At 39.1% G+C, this 12,500-nt stretch overlaps 2 protein-coding genes across 5 annotated transcripts in view; one reads left to right on the top strand and one right to left on the bottom strand.

Annotated features, from left to right (window-relative positions):
- tmc8 (transmembrane channel-like 8) overlaps window positions 1-9,492 on the bottom strand; it is a 14,431-nt gene extending 4,939 nt beyond the window's left edge. For both annotated transcript variants that reach the window (XM_079597858.1, XM_079597859.1), the window contains exons 1-12: window positions 9,331-9,492; window positions 7,976-8,180; window positions 6,551-6,699; window positions 6,029-6,154; window positions 4,469-4,524; window positions 3,929-4,071; window positions 2,790-2,937; window positions 2,403-2,567; window positions 1,692-1,840; window positions 1,382-1,430; window positions 1,167-1,285; window positions 177-363 (exon numbers count right to left, since the gene is read on the bottom strand). In XM_079597858.1, coding sequence (XP_079453984.1) covers window positions 177-363; window positions 1,167-1,285; window positions 1,382-1,430; window positions 1,692-1,840; window positions 2,403-2,567; window positions 2,790-2,937; window positions 3,929-4,071; window positions 4,469-4,524; window positions 6,029-6,154; window positions 6,551-6,699; window positions 7,976-8,180; window positions 9,331-9,379 — 1,545 coding nt within the window. In that variant the 5' untranslated portion in view covers window positions 9,380-9,492. The remainder of the gene's footprint in view (window positions 1-176; window positions 364-1,166; window positions 1,286-1,381; window positions 1,431-1,691; window positions 1,841-2,402; window positions 2,568-2,789; window positions 2,938-3,928; window positions 4,072-4,468; window positions 4,525-6,028; window positions 6,155-6,550; window positions 6,700-7,975; window positions 8,181-9,330) is intronic.
- The window catches only part of tmc6b (transmembrane channel-like 6b), a 35,477-nt gene continuing 27,005 nt past the window's right edge, over window positions 4,029-12,500 (top strand). The window contains exon 1 of one of the 3 annotated variants that reach the window (XM_079597856.1): window positions 4,029-4,129. The gene's annotated coding sequence lies outside the window, so the exon portion shown is untranslated. Of the gene's footprint in view, window positions 4,130-12,219; window positions 12,312-12,500 lie in introns of those variants that run through there. The other 2 variants (XM_079597855.1, XM_079597857.1) reach the window with 2 other exon arrangements.

Genomic DNA, 12,500 nt, shown 5'->3' with positions numbered 1-12,500 from the left:
AAAATATTTCGACTTTATTCTCAAAATATTGCGAAATATATATTCTCATAATGTTTTATACAAATTTTTACGTTGCGGTTCGGGGCTTCTGTATACTAGAGTTAACTAAAACCATAAAACCATTTTTGTTGGTTGAAATAAAATAGGATTTGAGCGATGAAGAGTGAGAATCAGACCTTCTTGAGGTAGAAGAGGGTCATCAGCCTGACGGCGCTGATGGCCGGCAGCAGGGGGCAGTAAAACACACCCACCCATGTGACCGTCTGACTGTTCACCAGGTCCAGCACGTTGAAGGGAATCTCAAACTCCTTCTTGCCTAGCATCTGCGCTAGCGACGAGGATGGAAACCTCTCCACCAAGAAGCTATGTATTAAATAAAGTTTATTATACTGTACATTTATAGTTCTGTAATGTGAATCAAAATACCCGAACAAAACGTTTGCGTTCGTTCATTAAAAAAAATGCGTCACGAGAAACTTTGTGTTCGCTCATAAAAATTTTACGTTACACTGAGAAACTTTGCATTCCCTCTAAAAACTTTTGCGTTACGAGAACGTTTTGTGTTCGCACATAAAAATGTAGCATTTTGAGAAACTGCATTCGCTCATAAAACGTTTGCGTTCTTAAAAACTTTATGTTCGCTCTAAAACTTTTGCGTTATGAGAAACTTTGCGTTCACACATTAAAATGTTGCATTACGAGAAACTGCGTTCACACGTAAAACCGTTGCGTTACGAAAAACTTTGCGTCCACACATAAAACTTTTGCGTTACAAGAACGTTTTGCGTTCGCACATAAAAATGTTGAATTTTGAGAAACTTTGCATTCGCTCATAAAACTTTTGCGTTATGAAAAACTTTGTTCGCTCGTAAAACTTTTGCGTTATGAGAAACTTTTTTTCTTATAAAACTTTTGCGTTATGAGAAACTTTGCGTTCACACATAAAAAATTTGTTACGAGAAACTGTGTGTTCGCTTATAAAACTTTTGCATTTGACAAATCTAAATAAAGCAATTACAAAAAGATAATAATCTGTGTCTTACGAGCATTAACCGACGTGAACAAGCGAATGTGTCGTTAAAGTATTGAAATGCTAACTAATAATATTAACCTAAATTATTAAATTTTTTAGCTAAAACGGGTTCAGTAAAGCTTGAGTAACTCACGTTCTCGGGTAAGCCACGAAGAACGCATTGAAGAAACACTCCAGGAAGTTGAAGACGGTGAGTTTGTACATCTCCTTCCCAAACGCGTTCTCTCCGCAAGCTGACGGATCGCTGTGAATCTGAGCACAGTTCAAGAGACAAAGAGTTCAAGAGTCCACATCTGTCTTTCATGTAATCTCGAGGAGAAACAACTGGGAACAAAGCGGAGATCTTACCAAGGAGAACAGATAGATGCCCAAAGACGCCAACTTCAGGAAAATGCTCCTGTAATATTCACATGAGCTTCAGTCACGTCATCGTTTCACAGAATATCACGAGGTTAATGTTTATAATATCTTAATATCTTATAGTTGCATTTAGAAGATTAGAGCTGGACGATAGTATAGTTTACATTTTGCAATGGTATAAACAATCAAACTATGTATGCGGATAAAGTTGTACTGTACGTACTAATATATTCAGCTTCATATAAAGAGCAGGGGGATCATTTATAATTTAGAGGTCAAAGTGCATGACCTTTCTGACCTGATCAGGGTGAGGTTGAGCTGGATGGTGAGTGAATAATCTTCAAACTCTGAGACTTTACTGAAGATGTACGGCAATATGTAGTTTACCGTCGCCATTGTGATTGGAGGAAGATACTCCAGCATCAGATTCAAGGTCTTGTGAAGATCCTTTAATCACAGGAGACCATCGTTAGGAAACACAACTCACTTTCTTAACGAAGATCTACTCTGCTTTATCTTCATCTCTTCAGTGTGTGTTGATCATGAGAACGCTCCAGTTCTTCTCTACATCAGTGTCAGTGTTCCTGAACTCCTGAATCGCCTCCACTGTAGTCTCGAGTTTCTTCACAATATTCCTCATTATAATAATTAATGCGCAGAATAAAGGGGCGGGGCTTGGTTGAGTTAGTCAGTAGTGTGTTAAACTGGCGGTTATGGAAAGGGGCGGGACATTTCCCAAACACACTCGAAGCGCTCGACCAATCACAACACACTGCTCCAGCCGACCAATCAGAGCACAGTGTGCTTTGCAGAAGGAGGGGCTTCATAGAGACAGGAAGTGAACAGAGCGTTACTGACAGACTGGGAAGAGAGGAGCCGCAACACTGGAGAATATGAGGAAAATAATCAACTTTCATGATCTAGTAGAGCCTGAACACATCATCAACTTTGTAACTTTGTAAAATATGGGCTCTTGAATTATTCGTTTACCTTTATACATGTACAGTACCTTTTTTTGTGACAGAACGATGGAGTAATAGATCAGAGCGAATGCGCTTCCCAGAAGAACCAGCACAAGGAAGTTCAGAAAGACCCGCAGGAAGATGAGCCGAACCCAGAGTCTGAGCGATCGGCGCTGGACTCGCTCGTGAAACTTCTGCTCTTCTAGATCCATCTGGAGAAGAGGTCAGAGGTCATCCACACAATTCAATTCACATGTATTTGTACAGCGCTTTTCACAATACACATCGCTTTACAATTGAAGTAATGAATGCTTGTTTGTTAACAAATGATTATGACATTTATAATAATGTAGCACAATGGGAATACTGATCCTGTGTCTTCATAACCTCTCTCTGAGTCCGGCGGATCCGTGAAGCTCGTGGTGATTTCTCACCTTCAGTTCGTTTCTGATGAAGTTTTGTTTCAGTGACGCCGCTTGCGAGTCCTGAACACTGAAATCCCACCCACAGAACACCTTGTAACTCAGGTTTGAACTGAAGCGGTTTCCCGTGAGCCACGAGTGCTTGTATCCCACCACCGTCCTGAGAGAGAGAATAGACATCAGTGTACGGAGACCCGAAGGGATTTGATTGCTTTTGTATTCGCTCACAAAACTTTTGCATTCACTCAAAAAACTTTTGCATTCACTCACAAAACTTTTGCATTCACTCAAAAAACTTTTGTATTCGCTCACAAAACTTTTGCATTCACTCAAAAAACTTGGATTCGCTCAAAAAACGTTTGCATTCTACCGAGAAACTTTGTTTGCTTATTCGAAATTTTTAATATTTTCATTCTAAAAACTTTTGCGAGCGAATACAAAGGTTCTTTGGGAACACTAAAGTTTTGCCAGTAAATGCAAAAGCATTGAAATGTTATCTTTCCTCATGTCTCATGTTTTTTCCATCACTGTGTCCCTTTATGGGGCCCATATTAATCAATCCAGTCCAATATGAATGTTCCCAGTTCAATAGCTGTTCAGTTCTATGCTCAGCATTTGCAAACAGAGAGACAATTAAAGGATTAGTTCACTTTAAAAAAAACTTTTGCTGATAGTTTCCTCACCCCGATGTCATCAAGATGTCCATGTCTTTCTTTCTTCAGTGGAAAAGAAATGAAGGTTTTTGATGAACACATTTCTCCATATAATGGACGTTTCGCTAGATAAGACCCGTATTCATCGTCTGGTGTCGTTTAAAGCCCGTTGAAGCGGCGCTGACACTGTCATCTGGACCTTGACCCGTTTGGGGCCCATTGACGTCCATTATATGGAGAAATGTGTTCATCAAAAACCTTCATTTCTTTTCCACTGAAGAAAGAAAGACATGGACATCTTGATGACATCGGGGTGAGGAAACTATCAGCAAAAGTGTTTTTAAAAGTGAACTAATCCTTTAAACATGATGCTGTTGATTCAGTCTATGGGTATAGCGCCACTTAGCAGTCAGGAGCAGCTAATGCATGTTTCTGCTGATATCTGAATCTGTACGTTATACTGAAGCATTGGTCCAACAGCTCAGGGAAGGGTCTGACCTGCGGACCACCATGATGATGCTGAGGAAGAGGACAGAGATCATGCCGAGTAGAAAGAGGAGTGGAGAGTTTAAACACTCGAAATCAACCCACGACCCACGAGTGTAGAAACTGTGAAACACTGGAGAGTTCTCAAGAACACCCTGGAAAACACAGAACCAGAACAGGAGAGAGAGAGAGCATGCAGAGTGGTGAAGACAGGTAAAAACACAAGACAGAGACCGTGTTTACATGCAAATAAACATGAATCTGACTGCCGTAAACCATTCAGACAATTAACTGAAATCCACATTTATATCTGTGCATGTACAAACACAAGCAATAGTTGTGAAAATGTCAAGAAATAGGATAAAAACAGTTTCTACTACATTAACAGAAAGTAAACATAACTCAATTTAAAGGCAAATGCAGCATAACAAACCACATGCTCTCTGGTCATCGAGAGTGAGTTTTCATTTATGGTAAATGAGTTAATTCAATAAAATCTGAAAATGATGATCAGAGTGGAAATTAGAGAGCGATAATCATAAAACGACTTACTGATCCGACAAAAATGTCTTTATAATCAAGGGTGGGCTGCTTGGTTTTCTGATCGTCTAGAAACAAATTTGTATTTAACATATTAGATCAGTTTTAGTGCATCAAAATCAAAAATGATAACTGTAAATATCACTGTAATGATAACTATTAGCATTCACACCAAGGACAATAACGATAAAGATATAGTTCTAAAAATCTAAAAAGAATAGCAAATTCTACACAATCATATTAACGGCACAGAGGAACGATAGCATTGGAATCACTTTCAGAACGATTCTTTCCAGCTGATGAGCGATAAAAACACTGACAGCCAATCAGAATCCATCCTGCATTAAAGCGCACAAGCATTTAAAGGTGCAGTACGCAATTTGTGAGAAACACTGTTATTTGAAATCACCAAAACAAACACAGCCCTACCCAACAGGACCACACCCCTAGCTTTATAGCCACGCCCACAAATGAATGAAGACACTATGCAACACAGGCTCCTCCCCCCTAATGAGTGGACACGCCCCCTCACTGCTGATTGGCTATTGTGTGTTTTGGTGCTCGGTCTGTTCCATTTCAAACAGCGTTTCTCAGAAATCGCTTTCTGGACATTTAAAGCGACAGAAAACAAAACTGCACCGCGCTTATAATAAACCGTTATAATAAACAGACATATATTGTGCGCTGGTGTTGACGCTAATATAGTTATCTTTATAGTTATTAAATTCGCTGCAGTTTTGTTGTCCGCCGCTTTAAAATACTTCAACTTTTAAAGCAGGATGGATTCCCATTGGCTGTCAATGTTTTTATCGTTCATCAGCTGGAAAAAAATCATTCTGAATGTGATTCCAATGATATCGTTTTGAATGTGCCGTTATCGTTATAGTTGTGATGTGAACTCTTATTGCAATATGCAAGAATATGCAAAAAAAAAAAGATTGCAATATGCAAGAATATGCAAAAAAATGATTGCAATATGCAAGAATATGCAACGCTTTTTTGCAATATGCAAGAATATGCAAAAAAAAATGATTGCAATATGCAAGAATATGCAACGTTTTTTTGCAATATGCAACATTTTTTATTGCACTATGCAAGAATATGCAACGTTTTTTTGCAATATGCAAGAATATGCACAAAAAATGATTAGAATATGCAACGTTTTTTTGCAATATGCAAATTTTTTATTGCAATATGCAAGAATATGCAACGTTTTTTTGCAATAAGCAAGAATATGCAAAAAAATTATTAGAATATGCAACATTTTTTTGCAATATGCAAGAATATGCAACTTTTTTTGCAATATGCAACATTTTTTATTGCAGTATGCAACAATATGCAATGTTTTTTTTTTGCAACATGCAAAAATTTGCAACTTTTTTTATTCAATATGCAAGAATATTGCAATAAAAACACCTAATTCAAAGGGAAAATAAGATTATTGGCAGATATCTTTCCTTGTTTTAAGCATAAACTCACTTAATTTTGATAAACTTTTCAGTAAACAAGCTTTAAAATCTCTCCCTGGGAGTGAACAGGCCTGTTGAGAGACCGCAGACTCAGTGTTCGTACCTGAGCTCCTGTTCACCAGCGTTGGCGTCAGCACAGATCCAGCGATGATCACGCAGTAAAGCAGGTTCAAACACAGCAAGTACCGCAGAAACACAAAGTACGCCTTCACCCCGACACCAAACTGACCTGTGGATCAGAGTTCACCAGTCTAACATCATCTACACCTGCACAACATCCACACACTCATAGTGACGATGGGCATTGCAAACACTGCTTCATGAAGCTTCAGTTTTATACAGTTACAGACGTTTAATTATACATTAGTAGATTAGTGGTTAGCAGAGCCATTCATAGAACAAACAATGAGAATTGATAAAAGAACATATAGACACTTAATAAAAATACTCTTAATAAAAATATTGCAATATATTTGTAAAAGGTGTTTTTATGCATGTTTGGTCTGGGTTTTTGGTTGCATTTACACCGTCCTGACCACTAGGGGTCGCCGAGGATTATTTCGAAGCCTCGACACAGTGTTTCACGAAGCCTCGATCTGCCTACCACTACATACTCCACACTCACCCTCGATCTTATGAAGCGTGTGTCTCCATGGCAACAGTCCTGACAGGGCCCCGCCCACATGCTCCTTTAAGCGCCGCCTTGTGGTTTGCTGGCTCCGCCTCCACGAGTCCCAGTTGCCAATGCTGCGTCTCTGCAGATGCTGCCTCTCTCTGATTGGCACAAACAAAACTGAAACACTGAAACTGACCACTAGATGGCGATGTGTTTGTGTGTAATTCACTCAATCCACTACTTATAATACAACGCTTGAAGGCTCCCCAATATAGGCTACAATATTTCTGTATTTATGCTGTAATTATGATAAAGCTGCTTGTTTTAACTGGGAGTACTGAACTATTACATTAACCACAATTCATTTTGTGATTTTAGAAGTCGAAGAACCGTGTGCTTCAGTTCATTAAAACACCTACTTGTTAAAAAAAAGGTCTAAACTATTAATCAGACGACAGATTGTGTGCAACGGGTTTTTCATGACGTTTCGATCATGTTGATCATTTAGAGGCCTTTGAAATGTGTGTATCAAATACAATACAGTAGGCTTTATGTTAAAGTAAATCATTTTATCCCTTAAAACTCATCTTTGATCACCAAATGACATATTTCAAAGTTTTTTCCTTGATAAAAATGTCTTCATGTCTTAAAATACCTTAAATGTAACTCGACACCCTTGCCTCATTTAGTATGTGTGGTTCTATGAATATGCAAATGAGCCCCGCCTCCACTCACTCACTCACTCAGAGATCCACTGGTGGACGATCACACGTTGATCTGATTGGTCAAGGTAGTGTGTGACGTCAGAAACACCAGCGATTTCAAGCCGTGTGTTTGAGACTGTCTTTGGTTCACTGCAGTTTTAAGCAGAAAATACTCAGCAATGCTGTCCACTTATGAACTTACACATGGTGTGTGTTAACGCAGATTAATAACACCACATACACACATAAACTACATTAACAGCTGGATTTACACCACAGGGGGACTTTAAACATTTTAAGTCATCGTGCACCTTCTTTGGAAGTTTGCTGGCGCCCCCTAGTGGAGCTCGGCCGCTGTTTGAGAACCACTGCGTTAGAATAGTACAAGTGAGAAACTAGCACAACTAAACCTATGAACTGAACCCAGCCAGCAATAGCCGTCATTTCACCGCCTCGGCTAACTATAGACCGGCTATGAGTAACACACTTATTGACCAAAATAACTTGCGCGATGAATGATAAACGAGATGAAGTCAACAGTTTAATTTCTTCACTCATTTCATTTCTTTGTTATCCAATTGATGGCTAGTCTATTTTTAGGCTGTTGTTTAGATGTCTATTACATGCTCACTGACAGCCCAAATTTTGCCTAGTTTTAGCCTGGCTGTGTTTGGACGCTATTAGACGTCTCTTAACCGCGCACGTGCTCGCAGGGACGCCCCTGACTGACCTGATGTCTCTCTTGGCCTGCAGACACACCGGCAGAGCTCTGAGCGGGACGCTGGGGTCCCAGGAGCCGGAGCTCTCGGCCGGATCATGTGTGACGGCGTCTGCGTGAGCTCGGCGATGAGCCTGTGAGCTCGGCAACAGCCCGAAGATCTCAGTCTGATAGTATTCACACGAGTCGCTGGACACGTCCGAGCTGCAGCTCTCCTCTGTGCGGACAAACATTCAGATCATCATGGGTTTTCACTCAGAAATTCACAAAAGATTTTTTACAAAGAAATGGCAAGTAACACTGAGTTAAACATGAACGACTGAAATAGTTATTTTCTTGTAAAACACAAATAATCCTTGTTTTATTTACAACTGAATTTTTTTTTGAAATTGCAATGAAATAAATACTTAATATTTTGTTTTTACTTGTCTTTTTATTGTCATATGCAAGAATTAGCAACGTTTTTTTATTGCAATATGCTAAAAAATTAAGTTTTTTTTATTGCAATATGCTAAAAATTACGTTTTTTTTATTGCAATATGCTAAAAATTACGTTTCTTTTATTGCAATATGCTAAAAAATTACGTTTTTTTATTGCAATATGCTAAAAATTACGTTTTTTTATTGCAATATGCAAGAATAAGCAACATTTTTATTGCAATATGCAACAGTTTTATTAGAATATGCAAAAAATTACAACGCTTGTTTATTACAATATACAAGAATATGCAATGTTTTTATTGCAATATGCAACTTTTTTTTATTGTAATATCCAATGCTTTTTATTGCAATATGCAAGAATATGCAACTTTTTTCCAATATGCAAGAATTTGCCAGTTTTTAAAAATTCAATATTTAAGAATATTGTAATAAAAAAACCTAATTCAAAGAGAAAGCACGATTATTGTCAGATATCTTTCCTTGTTGTAATCATAAACTCACTTAATTTTGATCAACTTTTCAGTAAACAAGCCCTAAAATCTCAAGTAATTTTCCTTGTCATGTAAATGTATCTTGATTTATTAATGTTTAGATATTTGTGCTGGAAAACAACGTTGTTTTTTTGTTTTGTTTTTCAGTAAACTTTGAAAAAACATGTCTCTACAGATATACATGCGTTCAGACACATGAAGAACACTACAAATACAGTATTCTAAAACTTCATGAAGGGTTTTGTGTTTAAAGCGGTCTTGGTGTCGTCTTATTAAAGCGAGTAGAACAAAGAGGCGTGATGCATTTCTGAAAACAAACCACAGAAGAAGGAAGTCAAGAATGTTGAAACTCTTTTCAGAGGAAACCGATGTGCATAAAGGCCATGATGTGATAAATGATGTCTCTTGATCAATAACACACACACACACACACACCTGATAGGAGTCTGTGGAAGTCTGCTGTCCGCTCTGCTCTGTCCATCATCAGCCGTCAGTGTGTCGAGGCCCCTCACACACACACACACACTCGACGAACAGAAGACGGAAGACCTCGAGCGTGGAGTGTGTTCTCTCCTCAGTGTGTTCTAATAGAGTTTGCAGGAAGTCATGTGATGATCGAGTGTGTGTGTGTGTGTGTGGACTCTTGAGTGACAGGAGGATCTCTGGCCAGGTCAGTGCCGACGTTTGATGTGTGTCCGTCACGTTAGTGTGAGTGTTTCTGACCAACACTTTTTTCAGTTGTTCATGATTGGAATTTTAAAAGAAACTTTATATTTAGTTTGAGTACAATGTACTTACATTGAAATTAATACTTTGATACAATATACTTCTTGTGTACATAGGCTACATGTTTTTACATTGTACTTATATTTTGAAAATACCTGCATGTAATTACGGCTGTAATTAATCTATGCCATTACATTTGTAATTACACTGTTGACCTTGCTCACACCTTAACCACACCTGACCCTGACCTCAACAGCAGCACAAGTGCTTTACAAGACAACATCCACACATTTCCGATGTAAGTACACTTAATATAAAGTGGGACCGAAACATTTTATAGAGATTATGCTTACTAAAAGATGAGCTGTTTGGATGGTTGCTAAGTGGTCACCAGAGTGTTGCTAGAGTATTCTGGGTGGTTGCTAGGGTGTTCTGGGTGGTTTCTAGGCAGAGGGTGTTCTGGGTGGTTGGTATGTGATTGTTATGCAGTTGCTAGGGTCTTCTGGATGGTTGCTAGGCAGTTGCTATGGTGCTTTGAAAGGTTACTAGGGTGTTGTGGGTTGCTTCTAGGTTGTTGAAGCATTTTAAATGGTTGTTCGGCAGTTTCTATGGAACTTTGAGTGGTTGCTAAGCAATTGCTATGTTCTGAATGGATGCTAGGGTGTTGCTAGTCGGTTGTTTTGATGTTCTGGATGGTTACTATGTGGTAGCTAGGTGTTCTAGGTAGTTGCTAGGCAGTTTATATGGTACTTTGAGTGGTTGCTAAGCAGTTGCTAGGTTCTGAATGGATGCTAGGGTGTTGCTAGTCGGTTGTTTTGCTGTTCTGGATGGTTACTAGGTGGTAGCTAGGGTGTTCTAGATGGTTGCTAGGCATGGTACCTTGAGTGGTTACTAAGCTGTTGCTAGGTGGTTGTTAGAGTATTAGGCAGTTGCCAGGTGATTGTTATGCAGTTGCTAGGGTCTTATGGATGGTTGCTATAGTGCTGCTAGGTGATTGCTAGGCAGTTCTTATGGTGTTCTGAAAGGTTGCTAGGTGGTAATTTGGGTGTTCTGGGTGGTTTAAAGGAGGTTGCGAGGAAGTTCCTGAAGTGTTCTGGGTGGTTGCTTGGCAGTTTATATGGTACTCTGAGTGGTTGCGAGCTTGATCTGTTTGGTTGCTAGGGTGTTGCTAGTTGTTGTTTTGGTGTTCTGGATGGTTACTAGGGGGTAGCGTTGTTCTGGATGGTTTCTGGTGGTTGCTAGGCATAGTACCTTGAGTGGTTGCTAAGAGGTTGCTAGGGTGTCAGGCAGTTGCTAAGGTACTCTGGGTGGTTGCTAGGCTGTTTCTATGGTGTTCTATGTGGTTGTTAGGCATGGTACCTTGAGTGGTTACTAAGCAGTTGCTAGGTGGTTGCTAGGGTGTTAGGCAGTTGCTAGGTGGTTGTTATGCAGTGTCTAGGGTCTTCTGGACTTTTATGTAGGCATATTTTCATCCAAAGCAACTATTGCATTCAAGGTTTATATTTTAATCAGTTAATGCATTATTTGGGAATCGAACCCATGACCTCGATGTTGCGAGCGCAATGATCTACTGTGAGCTACAGGAATGTGTAAATTACTTTGTTATTGATTAACCGTTAATATTTTATTCTTATCCGTGATAAGATTAAAATAAATAAAACATTTGACATAAACAAATTGATTTAAATAAATAATACATCTAACAGTACAGCACAACAATGGTGTATATATAGTATATATATATATATATCAGTGAATAAATGAGGTATTTAAACATGGAAACATATACTCGGGTCACTGTGGAAGGAGGATCTGTGCATCTGAAGACTGAAAGCCTCTGGTAAACATGCATTATTGTCTCGGTAGTGAGCTATAAGTGCTGCATATGTTACATGATTCTTTTGTGGTTGATATTAAAACAGTCATTATGGAAAAGATGCCACTTGACGTCATTAATGAAGAATCTCATGCCACACTTGCGCACATCCTCTGTTCTTAGTAAGAACAGAAACCGCAAAGCTCGGAGCAAAGCGCGTCTCCACATGCGCTGAACTGAAGCTGCCAACAGGCTCTGATTGGCCACATTCGTAGTTGAATGGCAGCCTGAGGCCTTAAAACATCATCATACTTCTTTATTGTGGAGTAAACCCATTTAAACCTTCGACTTATGTGGGAAGACGTTGAAGAAGCCCTCTCTATTGGTTTGTTTTGATGTGTTTGAGTTCAGAGTCTGAGTTCAGTCAGTCAGGGTCAACGGACTCTCAACAATGAATCGGCTCATACCATTTTAAATTAACTTAATCAAGTGCACTTTTTGTTTAATTGCTGTTTAGTCTAATATTGTGCCCCTCATACACTGATAACACACTTAATGCGATTATAAAAACAACATTGTATTTTTATTGTTTGTACGAGACTACGAGATGATAAATTATTCACCCCCCACGGAAATGAAAGTGACTCGGTCCTAGTAATACAAACGAAATGTTCGCTTGAACCGGCTCTTTTTGTGATTCAGTTGAACCGATTCACTAAGCTCGCTGAGAGTTGGTTGAAATGTTGGAACAATAATGCAATGAACCGTCCGAACGAACCGATTCACCAAACTGATTCAGATCTTCAGACTCAACTCATTCCGTGTCATTAGAAGTTTCTCAATAGTCTCTCACGGCAGTCCATCGCGCGCATCGGTGAGTTACAGCTTAATTTATTGATGACCAACATAATCTCGTTCGAGCAAACTCAAACGAAACTATCGAGATAAAGTTAAAATGAGTTTGAGAGCTTGAGCGAATCGATCAGGATCGGTTTGTTTGTGACTTCGATCGGCAGGTGTAAAAACAAACAATACATCATCCGAGTTCCGTGTCAGTCATGTT

Source organism: Phoxinus phoxinus (genome assembly GCF_949152265.1).
Source record: "Phoxinus phoxinus genome assembly, chromosome: 22".
In the NCBI taxonomy this organism is placed as follows: Eukaryota; Metazoa; Chordata; class Actinopteri; order Cypriniformes; family Leuciscidae; genus Phoxinus; species Phoxinus phoxinus.
This window is presented reverse-complemented; position numbering and strand designations above follow the sequence as displayed.